The 23,946-nt window shown below is 40.7% G+C and overlaps 2 protein-coding genes across 13 annotated transcripts in view; both read left to right on the top strand.

Annotated features, from left to right (window-relative positions):
* Positions 1–19,183, top strand: part of RIPOR2 (RHO family interacting cell polarization regulator 2) — a 129,207-nt gene extending 110,024 nt beyond the window's left edge. For 8 of the 12 annotated variants that reach the window (XM_072998696.2, XM_072998699.2, XM_078393506.1 and 5 more), the window contains 8 exons: positions 940–1,117; positions 3,049–3,184; positions 5,351–5,512; positions 7,939–8,097; positions 9,588–9,796; positions 12,160–12,243; positions 13,982–14,072; positions 17,584–19,183. In XM_072998696.2, coding sequence (XP_072854797.2) covers positions 940–1,117; positions 3,049–3,184; positions 5,351–5,512; positions 7,939–8,097; positions 9,588–9,796; positions 12,160–12,243; positions 13,982–14,072; positions 17,584–17,684 — 1,120 coding nt within the window. In that variant the 3' untranslated portion in view covers positions 17,685–19,183. The remainder of the gene's footprint in view (positions 1–939; positions 1,118–3,048; positions 3,185–5,350; positions 5,513–7,938; positions 8,098–9,587; positions 9,797–12,159; positions 12,244–13,981; positions 14,073–17,583) is intronic. The other 4 variants (XM_078393507.1, XM_020781581.3, XM_020781585.3 and 1 more) reach the window with 1 other exon arrangement.
* Positions 19,184–20,401: 1,218 nt separating this feature from the next.
* Positions 20,402–22,492, top strand: ARMH2 (armadillo like helical domain containing 2). Its single transcript, XM_020781658.3, has 2 exons — positions 20,402–20,618; positions 21,722–22,492. Exons 1-2 carry the CDS (start codon positions 20,420–20,422, stop codon positions 22,156–22,158), a joined length of 636 nt encoding a protein of 211 aa, XP_020637317.3. The 5' UTR covers positions 20,402–20,419; the 3' UTR covers positions 22,159–22,492.
* Positions 22,493–23,946: the final 1,454 nt, after the last annotated feature.

Here is a 23,946-nt window from a genome sequence, read left to right as displayed (position 1 = left end):
AGTCGGAAGTGACTTAACAGCACATAAGAGCAACAAAATACTTGTGTATTTCTGCTAGGTTGTTCTGCTAAAACAAGTAAAAGCATCCCCTATTTGCTTTCAGTGCATTGTTTGAATGAAGCACTTTATTAGTGCTTACCATGTGGAGAAAAGTTTATCTGATCACATGTTCATGGAATTGTATCACAAGAGCATCATCAAATATTTTTAAAAATCCATGCTTTCTTTTGTTATTACAAATTCTATATATCCTTGGTCTTCTTCAGATATTGGTTCATGTCATCTCTGAAATGACCATTACAGGTGTTATCCTGAATTAATTTACTAATTCTGATTCTTGTAAAATCCACACTAGACTAGCTGGCGGAAGTCCTCTAGCAGAATCTGTAACATGAAAACTGTGTTTGAGTTCACCAGGTAAATTCATGTCTTCTGCTCAGACAACTTCCCCTTTTTTGTACCTTGCTTGGCAATTAACCATGAGTAACTGCAAATAAAACACTACCAGATTAAATCTTAATTGTTTCATCTTTCAAAACTACAGATCTATAATTCAGCTAAATCCACCAAAGAGCTTGGGAAAGCATGCTGGAAATAGACTAGGTTGTTGTTTTGTTTTTGTTTTCTTAAGAAAACAAGTTCTAATGAAGGCTGATTTCAAAGCATTCAGAGCAATAACTCTTTACAAAAGAGGCATTGTTTATGAGGAACAAATAGGCCACGGTGGAAGCAATATATCCTGTAAATGTGGACACTTATTTGGCACTTGATACCTTATGCTACTGCCAATTTGAGATATGATGTATTCTTTAAAAGGTTGCTGGCCTACTAAGAGCTGTTTAGTCACAGGCTGGGGCTTTTAACCATTCCTTTTTCTCATGGTGTTAGTCATGTTGAGCCTACATAAAAAGAAAATCAAATTGCTCACTTACCTCCCAGCATGAACAGTTACAGGTCAGAACACCCAGAAGCCAGAGGGCATCTCAGCGAAGCGTTGACAGAAGACACAGGAGTTGGTACCAGTGTAGCTGGAAGCCCTCTGCCGTTGACAACTGGAAATGATAGCCTGGATATCACCATCGTCAAGCATTTGCAGTACTGCACGCAGCTTATTCAGGTACCTTTCTTATACAGCGTTGCACCTTTTGTTGTTCTTGTTTTGAAAAATGTATATAACAAATGATTACTGGAGATAGATTCGTGCCTGATTTTCAGGGGCTGACAATCATATTGCTCTTTGTCATATCTAGTTTCTTTTGTGTTGCTCTGACCCGCATTAGTTCTTGGTTTCTCTTTCTTGTACATCATGCATTAATCCTATTATACACAAGGATTAGTGCAGGAATAATAAGACACAACAGGGAACAAAGAGCATCCCTTTGGTACTGCAGAGAGCCTGGCAAGGTTACATTTTTGTAGAAGTAATAGGCCAGGACTGAGGCTAAGATGATAAGGTTAATCATGCATAAATCCCTTAAAATTAATAGGACAGAATGTGAGGTATGCCCACCTTGTTCTGTTGATTCCAGTGGATTTAAGTGCAGCTAAGTCTGTAGAACTGAACATCTATTAAATAATAAATCCCAGTAAAATCAATGGGATTTACTTCAATATAAATACAGTGGTGCCTCGCATAGCGACGATAATCGGTGCAGCAAAAATCGCTGCAAAGCGATTTCGTCACTATGCGATATTAAAAAGCCCATAGGAATGCATTGAAACCCCTTCAATGCGTTCCCATGGGCTTCGGACTCACCTTTAAATGAAAATCCTCCATACGGTGGCCATTTTCACTGCCCGGTAAGCGAGGAATCCGTCCCAGAAAACAGCAGGTGGCCATTTTTTTAACCGGCGGCCATTTTGGAACCGCCAATCAGCTGTTAAAAATCATTGCTTTACGATGATCGGTAAGCGAAACAGGGTACCGAGCATCACAAAGCGATTTTTCCCCATTTAAAACATCGCAATGCGATTGCTTTTGCGATCGCAAAATCTTCATTGCTATGCGATTTCGTCGTTAAACGGGGCGCCCGTTAAGCGAGGCACCACTGTATAAATATATTATGGTGTATCACCACAATCATATGTATACTTACCCAGGAGTAAACTGTATTAAATTAAATTGAACTCTCATCTAAACAAACATTCCTGGAGCTATGCTGTAATTTTCTCTGAACTGGGGCCTAAATCTGAGCACCAGCAGAAATATGTATATGTGTGGGCTGTAGTCTAAGTATTCTATTTAATCTCTCTTGTTGGGAAAAAATACAGTTAGCACAGTTTCCAGGATCTTCTCTCTGATGTTCTCTCTACTTCTTTCTTTCCTGCAGGTCTTTCCTTTGCACAGAGATAGAAGGTAGCCTCTTTCTAACATTAGAAAAGGGAAGCCTGCTCTTACCTCCAATCACTGACTAAGTAACTATTTGGAGATAAGAGCATACTTTCTGCGCTAGCACTGGAGCAAAGCTGCCATTGTCTGGTGCTGGGAAAGGCCTTGGGGGTGGAATTTTTGCAAGCTGAAAAGGAAACTCACCACAGACTGAATTTGATATGTGAGATGAGGATGCTGCATCTCTTGTCACATGCAATCCTACAGCAAATCCATTCTACAAGTATTTATCCTTATCTAGCTAAAATGGCACCATCCACATACAAAACAGAGACGTCAACAGGCTTAGGTGATAAATATAAAATATTTAAGGGGTTGGAAACTGGCAAAGATAACCAAAGCAGTCCAGTGAGAAATGAGCATGCTTTGTGAACGTAGTATGTTTACTCACTGCTGCATGGGAACCGGGGAACCGGCTACAGGGAAGAATTGAATGTGTGGAATCAGGCTGGCTAGATCCCTGAATGGGAACATTCCTCGCTGCATTATTTTGTTGCAGGTCCTACAGTACAGTACTTGTGTCACATAATACTTTTCTGACCTGGTTACTATTACATTCTTTGATAATATGTGTCTCAACAGAATTAAGCTTTATTTAGATAATTTTATTACACATAATTCATATCTATATTTTTACTTCTTGGTGGTTGTTTTACTAGCAAATTGTATTCTCCAACAAAACCCAATTTGTTACAAGATACCTTTTGGACAAGCTATCCCAGCAGATTCTAGTGATTAAGAGTCTTGCAGAGATCAGCAGTGAAAATATGGGAAGCATCAGACCTGTAAATGAAGGTAAGAAATGGCTAATCAATTTTCATATTAAAAGATGAGTAAGTCTCATTAAATGTTTCTAAAAGACGGTGTGCAGTGCAGTCTCATAGGTGCTTGCCACAGGAAATAAGTCCCACTTTTTTCAGTGGTGTTTACTCCCTGGAAAAGGCTTCAGGAGTTAACCTCGAGGCAAAATCCGGAGCTGGAGTCCCGAAGGCAGCATGTGTCGTTCTGCCAACTCCTGCGACGTTGCTGGAACCAGTTGTATTGGCTCTTGCCTTTCCATTGGACCATTTCAGCAATGTGGAGAGGGGGGATCTGCTGCTTGGGTAACAGCCTATCCTCCATATTAGCTTACCCGGGCTTCATGCTCTGGAGAGGACACTCCTCGATTCAGAGCATGTTACCATAGTCTCTCGAGACTGAAGGATGCCTATGCTTACTCCCTACAGCTGCAATCTTATACCTATTTACTAAGTCCCACTGAAAACCACTGGACTTATTTCTGAGCCATGGAAGCAAGTGATACATTAGATGGACAAAGGACAGGAGGTGAGTGAAAATCCCACCTTTGCAGTCCTTCTCCACCCATTGCAGAGGTGGGATTTTCAATCACCCCGCCCCCATCCATTGTCTGTCTAGCCAAGCCTATTCAGGCCAGGGGAAAGTGAAACCAATGTGGAGGATACATCAGGGGCTTCTACCAACTCTTCTTGGAGTTAAGAAATTATTTGGGTAAGTAGAGAAACGTTTCAACCTAATAAGAAGTCCAGTTGCCATGACTCAACTCACAGGCTACTACTGAACTTCTGAGTAAGTGTAGAATTGTAGTTACATAGGAAAGGGCCAGATTTCAGTGGTAGAACACATGGTTTTGCATACAAATGGTGATAGGACCAGTTCCTGGTATCTTCAGGTAGGCTTGGGAACAAATCCTGAAATGCTAGAGAGCATTACTAGTCAATGCAAAACATACTGAGCTAGACAGGCCACTGATCTCACTTGGTATTCTATAGCCTCTTGTTTCCAAACTATTTTTGTTATCTCACAGCAAATTTGCTTTGTTTTATTATTTTGTTCCATTTCATCTGTTATGAGATATCCAGCAGAGAAAGCTTTCTACCATTATGCATCCCAGGAATACATTAATTGTGGACAGGTGGGAAGGATCTTTTCCAAGACATTGGTCATTTTCCAAGATGGGATTTTCAGAATGAACTCATAGTCCTATAATTTTCTGGGAACTGCCAGGCTGAATTATGGGACTGGAGCCATCAAACTGGCAGGGATACAGGAGCTCTCTTACCTCCATACCACTCCTCTGCTGCTTCATTGGACCTTTAGAAAACTGCCCCTCTGCTGCACCATGGGAGTTATGAGGATTCCCTGCAACTCGCAAAGTTTTATGGGAGAACCAGTTCCAATGGAAGCTGCCTCCGTACATGCTGCTGGCTACCACCAAATTATGGGGCTAGGGGTTCATTAATTCTGAAAATCCCATCCCTCACCACTTTCAGTAAACCTGTTTATACTAGCTTATAAATATCCTACAGAATTGGAAAAAGTTACTTTTCTGGACTACATATCCCAGAATCCTCCTGCCAACATGTCCAATAAGCATACGGATAGATGACAGTCCAAAAATGTAACATTTCCATATTGTATTTCTACAGCCTTGTTATATCAATATAGAATTTGCATGTTCCAACATTTGTTTGGTCATCAGAGTATAAAAAAATAATTTCATAGAATCATAGAAAAATGTAGTTGGGAGGTGCCTACAATGTCATCTAGTCCAACCCCCTGCTCAATGCAGGAATACAATCGAAGCATATCTGCCAGGTGGTTATCATAAGTTTTTCTTGAATGCCTCCAGTGTTGGTTCCACTGTTGTACTGCTCTAACAGGAAGTTTTTCCTGATATTTAACTGAAATCTGGCGTCCTTTAACTTGAGCCCATGGTTGCGTGTCCTGCACTCTGGGATGATCGAGAACAGAATAAAATTTCTTTTTATTTATTTATACAAGTATTTGTTTAAATAATCTCTTTCCCCTTTCCCCTTTCTGTAAGTGTGCTCATGTTTGCAAATGTTGCTCAGCTCTGATTGTTTTGTTTGCTTATCTCTGGCCTTTCTTTCTATTACTGAAAGCTGCATCCATACCTTTCTTGATTTTGTTTCTCATCAGCAATTCCAGAATTTCAGAAAAAGATATCTTTGCTCTCATTCTGGAATAAATGCACCAGTTCCCCTGGTGCATATCACACCTCTGCAGACAAGATGATCAAGCAGTTGGACGTTGCTTTTGCTACAGCTGTGAACAATGAGTGTGCAGGACTCTCGGAAACAGGTGACGTTCTTAAACTTTTTCCAGAGCAGTGCCAGGGAGCACAACCTGAGTGTGCGTTCTTGGATAGAAAGCATCTGTGAGAGAGACCTCTGCAGCAGAATTCATGTCCATCAACGTGATACATTTCAAAGTTGTTGCCGAGGTTTCCACATATTTTCTTTTTTAAAAAAGTCAACTTAAACAAAACAGAGTCCATCTGAAGTCTAGGCATTCACACAAGTATTTGAAATGTTATTCTCTCCTGATTCACTCCTTTCAATGTTCTCCTTTTAGGATCCTTGTAGAAGAATGCACTTCATGTGCACTTTCCAAGGCAGGAAGGGTAGGCTCTCCTTATAATATTAGCAAACCACTTGTCTACCAAAGGGCATCTCCATCTGTTGACAAGGTTATAGCCTGTCAGAATCATTTGTATCCTCTTGGATGGGCTGCCAGTATTGCAAGGTCAACAAAGTTAGTAATAACCAAACAGCCAGATATGATACATAATATTTAATTTATGTAAACATGTTCAACTACATTAAAAGTGATACTAATAGACAGATAAATGATTAATTGATTAAACCAATTTTTTCCCTCATACTGAACAGTTTTTTCTTTAATTCTGACACTTCTGCTGTGTATGGCTCAGAACTACTTTCTTTAAAACTCTCTTCAGAATCTTTTTCATGAGGACTTTAACTCAGGTTGTGTCCTGTAGCTTAGTTTATAGCTAAATCTAAACACTTGTAAATGAAACAGTTACATAGTCCCTCCCTGTTTATCCATGTTCCTAACTCCCTAGCATGCCTTTTTAATATCTCCTGCACTGAATTTCAGTTTGTAAATGCCTTTGGGGGTGTGGAGCTGTTGTACTCTTTGGTGTAAATCAAACTGTACTTTGTTACACTGCATAAAAAGATTATGGATCTGAATCCTATTGACAATTTACATAAGGGGAATCGTGTAGGCTGTGGCAACAAATTGCCACCAATTAGAAATATGATCATTATATTCCTGCTTGTGAGTGATTAGCAGTGCAGCCAACACTTTGTTCATATGCATCCATTTGCCACCACAATGTTTTCAATTTCATTTACGCACATGCAGATCACCAACAGGATTCTGGACGTTAACTAAACATGGAGTTGTTGACATTTTGAACCTTCTTCCATCTTCCAGACACAGTGTATACTAACTGCAGTTCTCTACCAACAAACTTTAAATGGGGCTGGGAACTTAATCCGTTGCAAGGGATAGATTGTCTCCAGGGTGCATCTTGGAGGGCAGATGATGGGACTGGACCCTCCCATACTGAAACCTTGTCCTTGTTCTTTATGCAGAAAACCTTTTCCTTGAGATTGAGAGAGAGAGAAAGAAGTGCTCCTTTCTCACTGCAGGGAAAGATAACAAGCTTTCCGAGGGAACTGAGATAGCAGCCAGTTTTGTCTCTGGACAAAGAGACCCTGGGAGGGAACAGCCATAGGCTTGATTCATGGGAGGGGCCAGAGGTTCCCTAAGAGTCTTTAAAAAACATGACCATTATCAATTGAAAAAAAATACTCCCAAGGATATGATCCTGTATATTCTTCCCTGGGAGTCAGTTCTACTGACCACAGCTGGCCTTACTTGAGTTGGCATATGAAGGGTTGCATTGTTAGTTTGTTGCATGAGGCTGAGGCAAGCAATTATTTATTTATTTAAATTTGCATAGGAATCAAACAGATGATGAATACGTATGTATGCTAAGCCTATTAGAAACCATCCCATTAGCTTGCCACATGCAGTGGAATATTAAATAACATACCTGTTACCTGATTGGGAAAACCTTTTAGTCACACACAAAAATATTTTAAGCAATTAGTCCAAACAGTTAATTGAGTAAATGTTTCACATGGGAAAGGCATTAGCCAATTGATCTTCTCAGTTAACTGACTAAAGCTGTCATTGCCTCCTGCCTCACTGCCTGATAAGGTTAATAATTAAGAGCTGAGCTCTGTTCCCATGTGGCTTCAGACAGTTATACAGCAGCCTCCGACTTAAATCCAGCACTGAGGATTTCTTAACAAAACTCAGGAGACCTTCACAAATGGCAATGAAGTCAGAGAAATAAAAACCAGTAAATGATCCTTTGGGATGCACCTGAAATAACTCTTTATCCACACTAGACAGAGAACTTAATCCAAGCAACAAACAACCATTTGTTATGTTTAACTGATTAAAGTTGTTCCAGTAACGTCAAACCTTATTGTTTGTGCAACTTTGATGTCACACACACATAACTAAATAAAGCCTTAGATGTTATGTCTTTATGATTTCGAGTGCTTGATTCTTTCTAAATATTTGCTTACTGGAAACAAAAACATTAAATGATCAGCCTGCAGTAATTTGACATTGTTGTTGTTAGTGGATACTTAATAGCTAATTGATTTTTTTTTTTAATACAGTGTTCAAAACTTTGGTTTCCCATATTGTGGACCGTGCCGAGCCTGTCCTCTCCTCCAGTCTGTCTTTGGAAGTTATAACAGTTTTTCAGTATTACAATTATTTTGCCAGTAAAAACGTCAGTGATCTGGTGAATTACTTGCTTCAGCTTGCAAGAGAAGGTAAGCAAGATAATGTGGTTCATTAAAAAAAGTTATCCATACTGTTTAAAAGCAGAGAAGAAGAATATTCCTTTTCCTGTTTAAGAAGTACATACAGGAAGGTGTTTCAGGGCACAACCATGCTGAAAAAAATAATCTACAAAAATATTTATTTTTCATGTTGGCAAGCCTTCCTATCAGGAGTGCTGTTTTTCTCCACGAAACATGAAAACATCTCCCCATTACACCCTAGTGACTGTCAGCACATACCAGATATGTTTACATTTTATACAGTTTACGTTGATATGTGATACAGTGGACAGTACAACCTGTCGGTGATTTTGGTATCTGGCTGTGTTGGGAGTTCAATTCCCCAATTGTGCCTCTTTGACAAGGGCTGGACTCAATGATCCTTAGGGTCCCTTCCAGCTCTGCAGTCCCAAGATGGTTATATTATATATTGTACATGTCTATTCACATGTAAGACCAACAGAGTTCTGTGAATTCTCTTTCAGGTGAGAAAGTACAGAATTTCAGCTACATCAGAGTACTTCTTATTTATATTCTTCACTGATTCATTTTGTACATGTGTTGCATTCAGCTGGAGTTTGCAACTTATGGCTCTCTACATGCTGGTTAAACGTAATGAGTAAAGTGCTGCAATCTAGCTCCCAGCATTATTCACTACTGGTTATGCTTCTTAGAGTCGATGAGACCAGCCATCTGCTAATGCTAGATGGGGTTCCACTTCCTTTACTTAGACTCACAAACTCATCCCTGAACCTAAATGGCTCAGGTCTCAGCAGTGGCCAGGACTGCATTTGCTGCATTCATTTGTTGTACTGTCTGCTTGGATGACTATGTGGGACTGTCTTTGAAGGTGGTTCAGAAACTTCACCGGGTTCAAAGTGGTGCAGTCAGGCTGCTGACCGAGACTAGTTACAGGAAGCGCATAACTCCTCTGTTCCAATAGCTTCACTGGCTGCTGTTCTGTTTCTGCACCTAATTCAAAGTGTTGATCATGACCTATAAAGCCTTATACGGCTCAGGTCTAGGCTCCCTGAAGGACTGACTATCCCTTCTTTGAGGCTTCCTCGTTCCTAAGATCTTCAGGAGAGGCATTTCTCTCAGCCCCACTGTCTTCACAGGCACATTTAGTGGGAACATGAGAAAGGGTGTTCTTTGTGGCTGCTCCCATGTTGTGGAGTGCTCTCACTCAGGAGGCAGTTGATTTCCGCCCTTTTGTCCTTCCAGTGCCAGGTAAAGACAATTTTTTAAAATCAGGCATCAAAGCTAAACACTCCCCTAGATATTGATTGTGATTTTTAAATGTGCTTTTAAAGCTTCTTTTAATGTTTTTATATGAAATTTTTATATGAATTTTTTTTAGAATCTCATATTGGATTTTTACTGCGTATTTCTTTTTTTAGCTTTACATCTCTAAGTGGTGCACATAGACTTGCCCTATAAGAAAGACATATTAATAATTTTGTTTGTTTGTTTGTTTTTAGCTTTAATGGTGCAGACTCTACAGTCCTTAGGAGATGAAAAGTTCTTGCAGAATAAATCTGCCTTAACCTCCCTCAGCCTCCTCCCTCAGCAAGAAACATTGAAATCTTTGGCTCTCCTCCTTCTGACTGAAAACAGAAGGGAGATCCATGAGGCTGTGGTAGCCATATTGTCAGCTGCAGCAGCAGAAGACAAACACTTCAGGGAAAAGGTAGGTGAAGTAAGAAACCCCCTGCACACAGGGCCAGCGGTGCTAGATTTGAGGTGGCTGCAGATTAGATGAGATTGCATAGATTAGTTTCTCATTTACCTTTCATTTCCCTCAGTGAACTCATAGCACTAAACTTTATTCCCCTCCTCCTTTTCCATTGATCCTCATATGATCCCTGAGGGACAGACTAGGCTGAGAGAGCCATACAGTACATTTCTTGCCTTAGTGACTGATGGATCTCCCAAATCTAGATTGCATAACTGCTATTAACAACTTTATTTTAAATTGTTGTATTAGAAGGCACTGTGGGAATCTGTTTGAAAAAGTAAAATATTCACTCTTCCCTCCCACACTTGGAAGGCCTGCTATTAAGGGATTATGTCTGGTTGTGCAACTTCAAGTTGGAGACTACATGGAATGCTATACTTGTGGGACATAATGCTTTGTGTCCCAACAGGACTGTGCCCTAAAACAACAATCCTCAACTAGAAGTAGGCCCCATTTAACATTGGGTGTGACTTCTCATCAAGGGAAATGCAAATTCACTTGCACTCACTGACTATCAAGTGGCACCAGGGAATTTGGGTGTGTTAAGTTTAAGTAGTCTCACAGAGAGATAGGAGAAAAGCCTTGTTTGCTGGTCTGTTGAAGCCCTGTAGGAGACTTGGTTAAAAGGGACTGCATAACAAGGTGCAACTAAGATTTCCACCTCTAATTTCCTCATCTTGCTGGTCTTTCATGTATTTGTTTAGGTGCCCTGACCCAAGAGCACTGGCATAAAGGTGTTTTTTTTAGTTTTTTTTTTTAGTAATGCTGGTGCTGCAAGCTAGCAGAGGTTTGCTTTGCCCTTACCTGTAAAATAGAGATTGCATTATATGTATTGCTGACAGGCTTTGCTCATTGTTCCTGAGTGTGTGCTGGGGTGGCAGTTTTTCTGTGTTAGTTCATGCGATCACATGCTTTAACTGATACAAATTGATCTTGTTTTTAAAAGAGTATAAGCCCCAGCAGTGGAGGGGAAATTTATAGATTTCGGCAGTGGGGCAATGGACTCTGAGCTGACTTACATTTCCTTTTACATAATGTGATTAACAGAACAAGATGTGAATGAGCCTCCTGCAAACCCGTAGCATTTCTCCCACTGTAGTTGCACCTTGACATGGGAACTGCGTCTGAGATGCATATATGATTGTATTGTGAGTCACCTTCCTCAAGAGAGCATGTCAGAAGTCAGCTGTCAGACAACAAACACATTTATAATCCCAAATATTCCCTATTGTCTTCTGCTAAAATAAAGGAAGATATACAGTGTGATGTAGTAGACAGAGTAACAGATTCAGGAGTTCTAGGTTCAGATTCCCACTCAGCCATGGAAGCTCACTGGGGTGTGTGGAACTGGTAAAACCACTCCTTAAATATCTTACCTTGAAAGCCCTATTACGGTCGCTATATGTCAGTTCCAAATGAGCAGTACATAACAACAACGTAACAGAATGAAGGCAGGCTATGGATGCTGCTAATCAATAAAATGGTGAAGTAGCAGGGCCAGCTTTACCACTAGATTTGCAACAGGAGCAGCACCTTGTGAGCAACCTTTACTCACTCATTCATTTTATTTATACCTTGAGCTTTCTCTCAATAAATGGATCCAAAACGGCTCACAGTATTTAAAAGACAAATGTTAAGAGTTAGACATCCAATAAACTGCAATACTAGAAGATTGTTAAAACACATTACATATTTAAACTATTTAATAAAAACCATTTCAAACCATTTAAGAGCTTTTTTTTAAAAAAAAAAAGTTAAAAATCAGCACTCCAGCTGTGTTTGAAGACTATATAATGAACCAAGGAAAGCCCAGGCAACAGGCATGAACTTGCTGTGAAGTTGGTCATGCACTTCCTTGCAATTTTGCCTGAAGATTCCTAGTTAAATGGCACATCATTCAGATTCCTAATAATGACAATGTTTAAGTCATCTGTGTTCAGGAACGGCTAAAGAAATTCATCTGAGCTAAGAAGAAAATTGCATCCAACAGCTGCCCACTTGTGTGACCATGTCTTACACATCCACATTGGGGGCTGGATGGCAATTTCCCTAGTATCCTAGTGCCAGTAAGTTGCTATTTCAGTCCTGGAGAAGCTGCATATCCAGATAGGAAGGGTGCTACTTTGTGGAAGGACTCTGGGTACTCTTCAAGAAATAATTGACTGCTGCAACGGCCTTGAGAGTTGCATACTATGGGTTAGTTATTTATTACCCGTTGGGAATCCCTTTGTGTGAAATGTAGCTGGTGATGTTGCCATCATCACTTCCTGCTCTTCCTTATCACTCCCTCCCTCTCTCTGTCTCTCCTCTTTCAGGCTTTAGTTTATTACTGTGAAATCCTGGCACAGCCCAACCTCCACCTACAGAAGGCTGCTTGCCTGGCACTGAAATGCCTCCAGGTAAGCCTCTGCCTTCTTTACTTTCCCATGCACAACAAAAGACCAAGCAGCAGCAAAGGTTTCAATAGCCCCTCTTGAGCAAACAGCAACATTAAGAAGTATTGTTCCTTTGCATTTACCATCCTGATATTATTTTACAAAAGTGGGGAAGGTTTGTCATATAAGTAATTTAGGACCTTGAAATATTTCCAGGATCAGAAGGATAAGGCTTTTCATGCATTAGGACACTGGTTCTTAACCTTGGGTTACTCAGGAGTTTTGGACTGCAACTCCCAGAAGCCTTCACCACCAACTGTGCTGACTGGGGTTTCTGGGAGTTGCAGTTCAAAAACATCCGAGTAACAAAGGTTAAGAACCACTGCATTAGGAGATGCACAAGAACTCAGCTCTTAAAGCAGCACTGCTTGTATAGCAAGACAAGAAATGCCACTACACATTTATGTGGAAAACATGAGAAATAAAAGTGCTGCTTTATGTATCAACAGCCACCTTCACCTCCATATTCAGACTAGGATTTGTTTCAACCTCTGCCACCTTGTGGTTTTCTATTTTCAAAGAAAAGCAATGCGTACTATGAAAGATGCTGTTATTGGCTATAACTTCCTGTCACCGTTCCAATTTCAGAAGAACTGTATTGCTGTTGAATTTGAAGTTTATAGTAAAAACAGTAGCTATCCTAAACACAGGAAAGATATTAACATCAGGATATGGCATTATCTTAAATTCCTAATATACAGACTGATCTTTACAGAATGCTCATATTGTAACGTGTTTTTGGTCCTACAATGGAAAACTGTTGTTTAAAAAACCAGTAATCTGCTTTATAGCAATAGTCACAAAAATAATGTTCTCCAGCTTTCGTTCTTAGGTGCCGTCAAGTCACTTTTAAATTATGGTGATGCTATCCCATAGTGGCTGGCTCGGGTGGGAGTTCCATTTCCCACTGTGCCTCCTGAGAGAACAGCCAACTTCTATGGCTTTGCGCAAGCTGCACAATCATAGAGCGCCCCCAGACGAAGGGAATGACAAACGACTTCTGAATATACTCCACCTAGAAACCCCTGAAAAAGAGTTGCCATAAGTCAGAATTGACTTGACGGCATATGATTATTATCAATATAATAAATCATACTCAAGGCATATGCATTGGCAAGTTGCACCCCTGCCGGCTTTAAATATAAAGACTCATCAGACATTAATTAATGCTGTTTTCAGGACAGATAATTCCCAATTGCATATCCCTGAGGTGTATAATTGTATATGCACACCAAGTTTCAGTTGTTCAGTTGTTTTATGGTCCTGGAGATGTGGTTCTGCCAGACAAACATGTATTGTTATAATTATTCATTTTTATTTATTATTATTGATACAACAGAAACCATGAAAATATTTTTTTGCTGAAGTCAGCAGTCACTTTTTAATATATAGCCACTTTCATCCCATAAGCCCTACCCACATTTATCAGCTATTATCTTGCAATAGAGCGAGCAGAGCTGCATGCCTATTTCTTCTGGATGTGGCTTGTACTGTCCACGGTGAATTAAAGCTGTACCTTCATAGGTGGGACTCTTGGTTTGGGCCATGGACTTTTGAAAGAACATGGAAATCAAGAACAGTTTTTAAGATGCATATATTCCAGGGTGAAGAATTACTCAGATGACTAAAAATCATGACTAAAGTAGCAAATTCAGAAAACTTAAGAGTAAAACTTTTTTAAAATGTATTTCTTGCTATACAGGCAACTGAAAGTATTAAAATGCTGGCTACGCTTTGCCAGTCTGACAATGAAGAGATCAGGAAGGTAGCCTCTGAAACCCTTCTTTCTCTCGGTAAGTTCCTTTTCCCACCTAGACTGTTTATTTGCCCGAGATAAGAAAATAGCTGTTAATAGAAAGAACATGGTAAAGAGAACAGAGGTGGGTGCAGTGTGGGAATTGAAAGAAAAAAACCACAAGGATGTAGGGTCATATTACCACATTTGCCATCATTCACAAATAACTTTTCCCTGCTCTGGATGGTGATGTTTGTCATAGCTAATACTACAAAGCAGGGGGGCAGCAGTGGTCCTTCTACGGTGGGGTCTTGACTTGAGAACTTAATCCGTATTGGAAGGAGGTTCTCAAGTCAAAAAGTTCTCAGGTCAAATCTGCATTTCCCATAGGAATGCATTGAGAACCATTTGATTCGTATCTGCTCTTTTCCGTCCATAGAAACTAATGGGAAGCTGCTATTCTGCCTTCGACCACTAGAGGGGGATATTTTGTTTCTTTTTTTCTTAGGTCAAGAAAGGTTCAGGGAAGGCAGGGAAAATACAGTCCAGGCAGTACAGTACCAGGCAGTCTGAAGACTGTCTCCCAATCCACTCTCTAAACGCTGGGAGGAGTGAGGAAGCAGACAGGCACCCTTTTCACTGGCCAACAGTTAGCTGAAAGTTCAAATTTTGCACTTTCCCTGCCTCCCACGTGGTTTTTTTCAGTTCTTAACTCAAATCTAAGTATGTAAGTCAAGTCAATATTTTCCTATGAGAGTGGTTTGTAAGTCGAAATGTTCTTAACTCGGGCCGTTCTTAAGTCAAGACCCCACTGTAGTACTTTTGGGCTGCAGCACCCACCCTCTTACGGCATTACCTTTGGCCGTGTTGAGTAGGAGAGATGGCACTTGCAGCCCAGCAAGGTTTGGAAGACCACCCCTGGTGTAGAAAACTGCCAGCTCCACTTTCACAGCTATTTTGTCATAGGCTGAGGTGGCAAATTGTTGTCTCCCCATACTGTTGGACTGCCACTCTCATCTATTCTAGCCAGCATAACCGTTGGTGACGGATCATGGTAGCTGCAGCTGAGCCTCTGAAGGATCCCGTTTCCCTTCCTTCCACAAGTCACCAGACTTCCAAAGAAGTATGCATGAACTTGCACATTCACATGCGAAGTGCTGACATTTAAGCAACACTCTTCTGACAACATGCCTGAAATTTCTAGTGGGACAGTCCCATTTCACTGGAACTTTAGAATGATCAGCGAGGTTTTTTTTTCGTAAATGTTTGTAGGACTGCTTTGCAGTGATGCCAATTAATCTACTTGTTTGAGGGTCAGACAAAACTCTTCTAATTTAAAAGAGCTCCCTTTAGTAGTAAAAGGCACCAAAACAAAGTGCTTGTCCACACTAGCATATAAACATGATATATAGCTTGCTGAGGGCAGTTTGGCTTGGAAAAAAGCCCATGTCTGCTTGTGTTTCTGCTTAGATCGAGCCGTCCTTCACCTTTAAGAGCTGTGTTGCACCTTTCTGTAAGGGATACATTCTTTTTAGCATGCAGACAATCAGGGGAAGTGCCCCCCCCCGGCTCCAGGCACCCCAGCCAGTGCCACTGTCACTGAGGGGCCCCCTTTCTGCAGAAACAGCCACCTGCTACAGACAGGCTCTCTCACCAAGTGAGACTTTGAGTGAGTGCCAGTGACGTCAAGGTGGCAGGAGTGACGGACAACCCCCTCTGTCCTTCTCCTGCATTTCTCATGGCTTTGTTCCTCTCCCCCTTTCTCTTCCTCCATTTTGTCTTTCTGCCTTTCTCATTTCCTCCTATCTTTTTTATTTTCCCTTCTGTCCATCCAGTTTCAGCTGCTGTTTCTATACTTTTTGCCTTCTCCTGGCTGCTCTTCCATCCTCTTTGTTCCTGTCAGATTCCCTTTCTGTTTCCTTCCCCATCCAAATAGCGTCCTCTTTGCTCTCTCCTCCTGCTTCCTTCTGTCCTAGATCCTTTTTCCTCCCATCCCTCCGCTTTTCTCTTTCCCTCCTTATTTGCTCTTTCTACTTTGACAGCTGATCAGGCCATGGGTCATTTGCTATGGGGACAGAAGGAGTGTGCCAAATGGCATATCACTCTTCCTCCCCAGCCTCGCCTGAACCTTTGTAACTCAATACACCCCGCACCCACAAGAGCCAGTCTGGAGAAGCTCAGAGTTATCCAGGAGTGCAGCCTCAAAAGACCTCCAAGGGTGCTGAATCTACATGACAATTCCTCAGTCATGTCATTTTCAGGGTGCTCAGGCTCATTCTCAGTGGAGGATGGATTTTGTTGTTTTATTAAAGAAAATGAATAATGACAACACTAACATAAAATGTGTATGCATACAATACAATACACCTATAATTCCCCTCCTGTGCCACCCTCACCCTCGGGACTAGGTAACGAAAATATCCTTTTAATCCCTTTTCACCCCATTCCACTCCAAAAATACATTGATTCTTCTGCTGGCTTATGGCCTTTCCCTTTCAATGGAGGCTGGATTTGTAAGGATCATTAGACCACCCCTGGGGTCCACAAGTGGCCTATATGATGGCCACCATAGCTCTAAAAGTGTATTCTTATGGCTAGATAGAATTTATGTTTCAATATTTCAAATAAAGTGAGGTATTATATAGGAATAATAATTCATGTAAGCTTCATGCTTCCCTTGCAGCCTACTAGAGCTGTTATAGGAATTTTTCAAATAGCTTTACATTCACCAGCATATGAACCATAGATGAGCAGCTGTTCTAGTAACAACAAAATGAGTCTAATTGTTGGAAGACAGAAAGGTTGTTGAGAGCTGTCCTTCCTGAAAGATACATGGAAGAGCATTAGCTTTCGACTATGACAAAAGGCATGGTGGCGCTGCGGGCTAAACCACAGAAGCCTGTGCTGCAGGGTCAGAAGACCAAGCAGTCGTAAGATCGAATCCATGCGACGGAGTGAGCTCCCGTCGCTTGTCCCAGCTCCCGCCAACCTAGCGGTTCAAAAGCATGCAAATGCAAGTAGATAAATAGGGACCCCCTCGGTGGGAAGGTAACAGTGTTCCGTGTCTAAGTCGCACTGGCCATGTGACCATGGAAGATGTCTTCGGACAAACGCTGGCTCTATGGCTTGGAAACGGGGATGAGCACCTCCCCCTAGAGTCGAACATGACTGGACAAAAATTGTCAAGGGGAACCTTTACCTTTACCTTTATGACAAAATTCAGCTCATTACTGAGACAGAGTAAACAATTTATCAATAGGAAGAATTAACACAAGTTTGACTCTGGAACTTTCTTTTGAATGACAGCATTCTGTTCTATAAACCATCAGTGATCATGCCTTTCTTTTCACACCTCCTCCATCTATTGAAGGCTGAACTAAAAATAAGCTTGAGAGATCAGAGGACATGGCTTCCACACAGCTTGTGGACCCAGCTGTAGGCTGATTCTTCTACCTGAATCAGCCTACAGTAGTTCACAAGGTTAGGGGGAGTAGCAATGTTTATATCCCTTAGTTGAAAACCATCACTTAAATGTTGTAATATTCACTTTGCTTCTCTCTTATTCTTAGGAGAAGATGGACGGCTGGCATATGAGCAACTAGATAAATTCCCCCGTGAATTGACTAAAGTTGGTGGACGACGTGCAACTGAAGTGGCCACAGCCTTTTAAATGTTTTAGCCAGTACAGTATTAACATGTAGCCACATTGGCTGGCCTTCTTAATCATTATGGTGCTGTAGTTGAACTGGAAGAATGAAAACCACTCTTTTGAAATATGTGCTGAAACTTTTCAAAAGTAATTATTATATGGAGGGTATTGTTTGTGAGCTATCAGCTTTCCCCTGTAGCTTATAGTGAATCTGTCAAAGGTTGTGATTATTTGCTTTGAGTGAAACTATGTGACTGCTGTAAATCAGCTTCACCAACCATGAGAGATTTTAAATCATCCTTCAAGCATTTTAATGGAATCGAGTGTATTTTTGTGAGCATTATTGAATTTGTTTCAAACATGATGTTGCTTTCCTTAAACAGTGGAAAGAAAAAAGCACGCAGAGTAGACATACTAAAGTGTATCTACTCCCTTCTGCGCTTAGCCTCTGTTGCCTTAGTAGCAAACTTTAGCATGAACATTCTGATCTGCCTCCAGAAACACCAGGATGTATGTCCCAGGAAGTGTCAATTCTTTGATTCACTTCATTTTAAATTCTCAGTGTCTCCCTCCACTAATGAACTCTCATTAATCCCACAGGATTATCTTTTATTGTCAAGCAATTGTGTGGGCTGTGCAAAACAAGCTGAAGGTTAAATGTGTTCCTTTTTTCTTCTTCTTGCAGAAAGGGCAAATGAATGCAATAAATGTTATTACCTGAAAATCCCCAGTCTAGTTTCCTCTTCCACAATTCCCAGAAAGGAGTTAGGATATGACCAATGTTTCTGTAAGAATTTACTACACAAAAGCAAATGTGTAAAAATGTATTAAAGTTGCTGACATCTTTGGGATTGTTTAAAAAGCAGGGGATTCATAAACATATTTCTCTTACATAATGTTTAATAGTCAGTTGAAATAATGGCTTCTATACAGGCTTAGAAGTAAATGTCCACCAATAGCCTAACTTGCAAGTATGAGGCTGGTAGCTTGAAGATTTTATCAAAGCCCTTATTACTATTCCATGGGTAACAATTACATAGCAGCTAGTGCTGTTGGTCTTGGAGAGGAAGGGTTATGAAATGATCAGTCACCCTTTTATGATGTGCAGATTTTGAGATAGTTTTTTAAAAATACAATCCAACAGAAGCCTTTTTTTGCAAATACATTGGCAAGACAGCATTTTTAGTGAATGATGCAACACTGTATATATCTGTATATTTATAAATTATATATATATATTATATATATATGAATATGCTGATTAAAAGCTGCATTTGTATAGTTGTCAATCCAAAAGGTTTACTTTGACAAAAATGTCTCCTGCGACAAATGAAACAATTACACTTTGGTTTTTACAACATACTGCTCACATGAGCCTGCCGTCTTTCATGGTTGTCTTTTGTACTGACTTTTGGCTTATATTTGCCTTCTAGTTTTGTGGTATTTGTACTTCTCATATTTACGGCTACCTTAAGTTATAATAAAGATTATTTTTGAATTACTGAGTAATAGTAAAGTAATAGGAGGTTTTGTTTGTTTTGTTTTTACACATTGTTTAGTTCATTTCTCCATGCTACTGCAAGGCCTTAATGGAAAACTCTGAAGTTTGTGGCCTTTCAGATATTGTTGGACTACATCCAACAGCCTCAGGCAACACAGACAGTAGCTAAGGATGAGGAAATCAGTTATTCATAAATCCCTAAAGCACTGAAGTTATTCATAAATCCCACTAACTCAGAGCCACAGGAAGGAAATGTAACATATAAATGCCAGAATTCTGTTTGTAAAGTCTAGAATAACTGTAGGGATGTGGTGGCACTGCGGGTTAAACCCACAGAAGCCTCTGTGCTGCAAGGTCAAAGACCAGCAGCCATAAGATCGAATCCATGCGATGGAGTGAGCCCCCTGTCACTTGTCCCAGCTCCTGGCAACCTAGCAGTTTGAAAGCATGTAAAAATGCGAGTAGATAAATAGGTACCACCTCAGTGGGAAGGTAATGGCATTCCATGTCTAGTTGTGCTGGCCACGTGACTGTTTTCGGACAAATGCTGCCTCTATAGCTTTGAAACGGGGATGAGCACCACGCCCTAGAGTTGGACACAACTGGACTAAATTTCAAAGGGAACCTTTACCTAGAATAACTGTCCTGGAAGTACAGCACTTCCTATAAGTTCCCAGTTTGCAATTGTGCAAGCTGGAGATCACTTGCTGAAAGCAACAGGGTTTCTGTGTGTACAAAAAATCCAAATAGTAGCGATAGGGACTTGAGTCACAGGACTTGCTGTCAAGTCAGACTTAGGTTGTTCTGGTGATTCAACTCATTATTTTTTCAATGACTGGGACTCAACTTGTGACTCAGAACCCACCCACCCCTCCTTTTTTTCTGGGAAGAGCTTATTTTTAAAAGGGACTGAGACTTGGGGCTTGTAACTCAGTACCGAAGATTCAGATCCAAGGAGTTGCCAACGGCCTTGGTAAATAGTAATATTATTGTGGGCATGGTAAGAACAAGCAGGATTTGGGCCTAAGTATTTATATGAACCTGGACAAAGTGGCTATGAAACCTACATAAGCATGTCATCATCAAGAGTACATGCTGCTTCTATTTTCCATTCTGTTTACAGCTTTCATTGCCTAGTTACCAGTTGTGAGAATGCTGAAGTAACTGCAAATCAGTACTTTGACTTTTGAGTAGTTCCTCTCTGATCTAGGGGAATACAAATCTAGGAAGCAATTCTATCTGAAGTGCAGGCATTATGGGAAACATACTAAACAAGCTGCAAATGTGGTATGATATGTATATCGTACAAGTAAGGGAGCCGTCAATCAAGTTAATAGATCCCATCTTTCACCACCATAAAATCAAAACCTATGGCAATGATTTGAGAAACGAAGAGTTGTCCTTGGAGGAGAGAGGCAGAGCTGCACTACATATTGGTCTCTTAACTTACACAGGTATGCAGACTAAAACACAACAATATCAGCTAATCCTGAGCTAAGCTTACAGTCCATTTCATCCTAACTGTACAAGTTGTAGTTTTAAGACCTAAATGTTAGGACTCAGAGATGTTCTCTCAAAGAATATTTTTAGTTGTATTGTACAAAATCTGAACCTCTTTGCTCTTGACAGAAATGAGGAGCCTGTGACCATCTAGAGCTAGGTTCCCAAACTTGATGGCCTTGGACTACAATTCCTTTCTCTGCTTTCTAGGGCACTTGGTAATTGTAGTCCAATAATGTTTAGGTCTCCATGATTAGGAACTATTGCTCCAATCATTTCTAACTAGCAGCAGTTGTTATGACAAGGATTGCAATCTGAAGGGCCAGAGATTCCTTAGCACTGCTTTGTATTAAAGGCTCTTGTACCCTTTTAAAAATATCCTTCCTCTGACTGTACATCAAATGGCCACTTTAAGACCATAGGTCCTACTTTGTCTCTTACTGGACTACTCACTGCACCAAAACAGACACATTGGTCAGTATCCTGTTGCCCTAATGTGGAGTAGAAGGAAAATCACGTGTCCTTCATATTCCAATAGGACCTCCACTGCATGCCGATTCTTGCTCTGCTGCAAAATCAGTAACACGATATTACTATAGATGTACCATTCATTTTTTTCTTGACTGCAGCACGTAAAATTCTCCAAGATTTCCCCAGACAGAATTCCTGTTCTCCAAAATTCCTGAATGCCCCAAAAAAGGAAGATGCCACAGTAAGTCTTGGACATGGCAGTTTTTTGAGAGGCAATGAAACTACCACTCCCAAGAAGCTCCATGACTGCTTCCTTTTCTTTTTTAAAAAAATGTGTTACAATGTACATCTGGGGCAATGACTGAGCAACACATTAACCATCTAGTTAAACGGTGTGAGAGAAAACCGTTTAGTAATCGGGTTGAATACCATCTATAGCTGAGGACAAAACCACGTGACAAAGTTTGAAACAAATACCAATTTTCTTAGAAAGTAAAAAAGCCTAGAGGAATATTCTAACATACTAGTGCTCAATATTTTCTGTATATTCACACACTGTGTCAGAATTTAATACAATATTTTACAGGTGGTGTCACTGCTGCTGAACTTGCCATTGAATATATTCAAGACATGATTGATATTTTGATCATGCCAGATACTTCTGGGAAAGCAAGCATCTCTGTGTTAAAAGGATTATGTGGTATTTGTTACCTCAGCCCTATGAACCAAAATGAAACTAGAGAAAATCATCTTGCTGAAATTCTCATTTCTTATCTGGATGAAGATGAAGATTCCCCAGATGCTGATCCAGATATAACCCTTGTGAAGTTCTGGGTTTGTTATCTGATGACTATTGTATGTTGTAACAACATGCCTTATCTTAAGTTATTTAATGAGGTGGGGGGGCAGATGCTAGAGAAAAGGCTGGAATCCTTGTCTGCTGCGGACTGGTTTGGCTGGCCACAAAACTATGCCAAAATATTTCTGATTATGGCATATCCAAAAATGCAAACCGATAAATAGAACTGGGCAGTTATCCAGAAATAAACTAAGCTATGGAAAATGTTGATGTGTTTGTATATGTACCACAATGTTACATATTTCTATTGTCAAAAGTAAAGGGGCTGGGGCATTCTTACTTAGTGTCTAAATACTAAAATTTGCAATTTAACGTTTTGGGACGCATCCTATTGGTGTTTCTGTAGGTTTTGTGTAACTTGCTTTGGCTAATAGCTGAAGTGTCTCTTGAATGTATGCTTGATCCCAAGTATGAATGTGCAATTGAGATCTGCCCTTGCACCTCAGCAATTAGCTGTAGGTAGCCACAGCAAGTTAGGTGAACCTCACATAAACAGCAATAGGATTCTAAGTTATGATCTTTATAGCTTCAATATGTTTTATTAAAGACTTTTATTAAGACTTTCTAAAAGCCTTTCAAGTCCTCAAGCAAAACTGAAGCGTTCAGTGATGAACAGAATGGCTAAAACTAAGTTTTAACCAGATCTGATGGAATATTACTGGGAGCTCAAGTACACTACATATTTTAATACAGTATTTAAACCCAAACCAATTAAAGTGTTACAGGTATTCCCTTCCCTTGGCGGAAGGGAACAAATCTCTATTCTGTATTTCCCATCTCTTAAAATGTAAGCTGTTTAACATCTATATGAGGCCGCTGGGTGGGGTCATTAGGGGATGTGGGGCTTCGTGTCATCAATATGCCGATGACACCCAGCTCTACATCTCCTTTTCACCAACTGCAGGTGATGCTGTCCTTTCCCTTCAGCGTTGCCTGGGGGCCGTACTGCAATGGATGCAGGAGAACGGACTGAGGCTGAATCCGGATAAGACGGAAGTTCTGAGGGTGGGTGCCCCCGTGATAGGTGGCTTGGGTGGCTCTCTCACATTTGGGGGGACCACCTTAGCCGCGAAGAGTGGGGTCCGCAGCCTCGGCATATATTTGGACCTGACGCTCACCATGGAAACTCAGGTGGCGTCGGTAGTCCGCACCGCATTTTTCCATCTTTGGCGGATTGCCCGGCTGCGACCCTATCTCGACATGGGGGCGCTCACTACCTTGGTGCATGCACTCGTAATCTCAAGATTAGATCACTGTAACGCGCTCTACGTGGGGCTGCCTTTGAGGCTGACACGGAAACTTCAGGTGGTGCAGAATGCGGCGGCCAGGCTCCTTACAGGAGTGAGAAAATATCAACACATCTCTCCAACGCTGGCCGCATTGCATTGGCTGCCCATCTGTTTCCGTGTCAACTTCAAAGTTTTAATGCTTACTTATAAGGCCCTAAACGGTTTAGGACCTCGATATTTGGCGGAACGCCTCCTCCCACCAAGGTCTACCCGGATCACCCACGCGAGTCAGGAGGTGAGGCTGAGGAGCCTGACGCCGAGAGAGGCCCGGAAGGAGAAGACACGAAACCGGGCCTTCTCGGCGGTGGCTCCTCGCATCTGGAACAATCTCCCTCCGGCGATTCGCGCGGCCCCCACGCTGGGCACCTTTAAAACCCAATTAAAAACATGGCTGTTTATTCAGGCCTTCCCTCCAGCCAACTCTTGATTTTTTTTTTTACTTTTCCTTTTTATCTTTACTGCTGTTCTTGTTTGATTATTATGTATTTGTCTATGTTTTATTATTTGATTTTATATTTGGAAGCCGCCTAGAGTGGTCCGGTGGGCCAGATAGGTGGGGTATAAATTAAATAAATAAATAAATAAATAAATAAATAAATAAATAAATAAATAAATAAATAAATAAATAAATAAATAAATAAATAAATAAATAAATAAATATTT

The sequence above is a fragment of the Pogona vitticeps genome, chromosome 4 (assembly GCF_051106095.1).
Source record: "Pogona vitticeps strain Pit_001003342236 chromosome 4, PviZW2.1, whole genome shotgun sequence".
NCBI classification, from domain to species: domain Eukaryota; kingdom Metazoa; phylum Chordata; class Lepidosauria; order Squamata; family Agamidae; genus Pogona; species Pogona vitticeps.
This window is presented reverse-complemented; position numbering and strand designations above follow the sequence as displayed.

What these genes read in the sequence shown, in the direction of transcription:
- ARMH2 (XM_020781658.3), top strand. Translation starts at nt 20,420, where the DNA reads ATGGGAAACATACTAAACAAGCTGCAAATGTGGTATGATATGTATATC. An exon ending in TGGTCTCTTAACTTACACAG is followed by an intron (nt 20,619 to 21,721) that starts GTATGCAGACTA and finishes AATATTTTACAG; the next exon opens with GTGGTGTCACTGCTGCTGAA.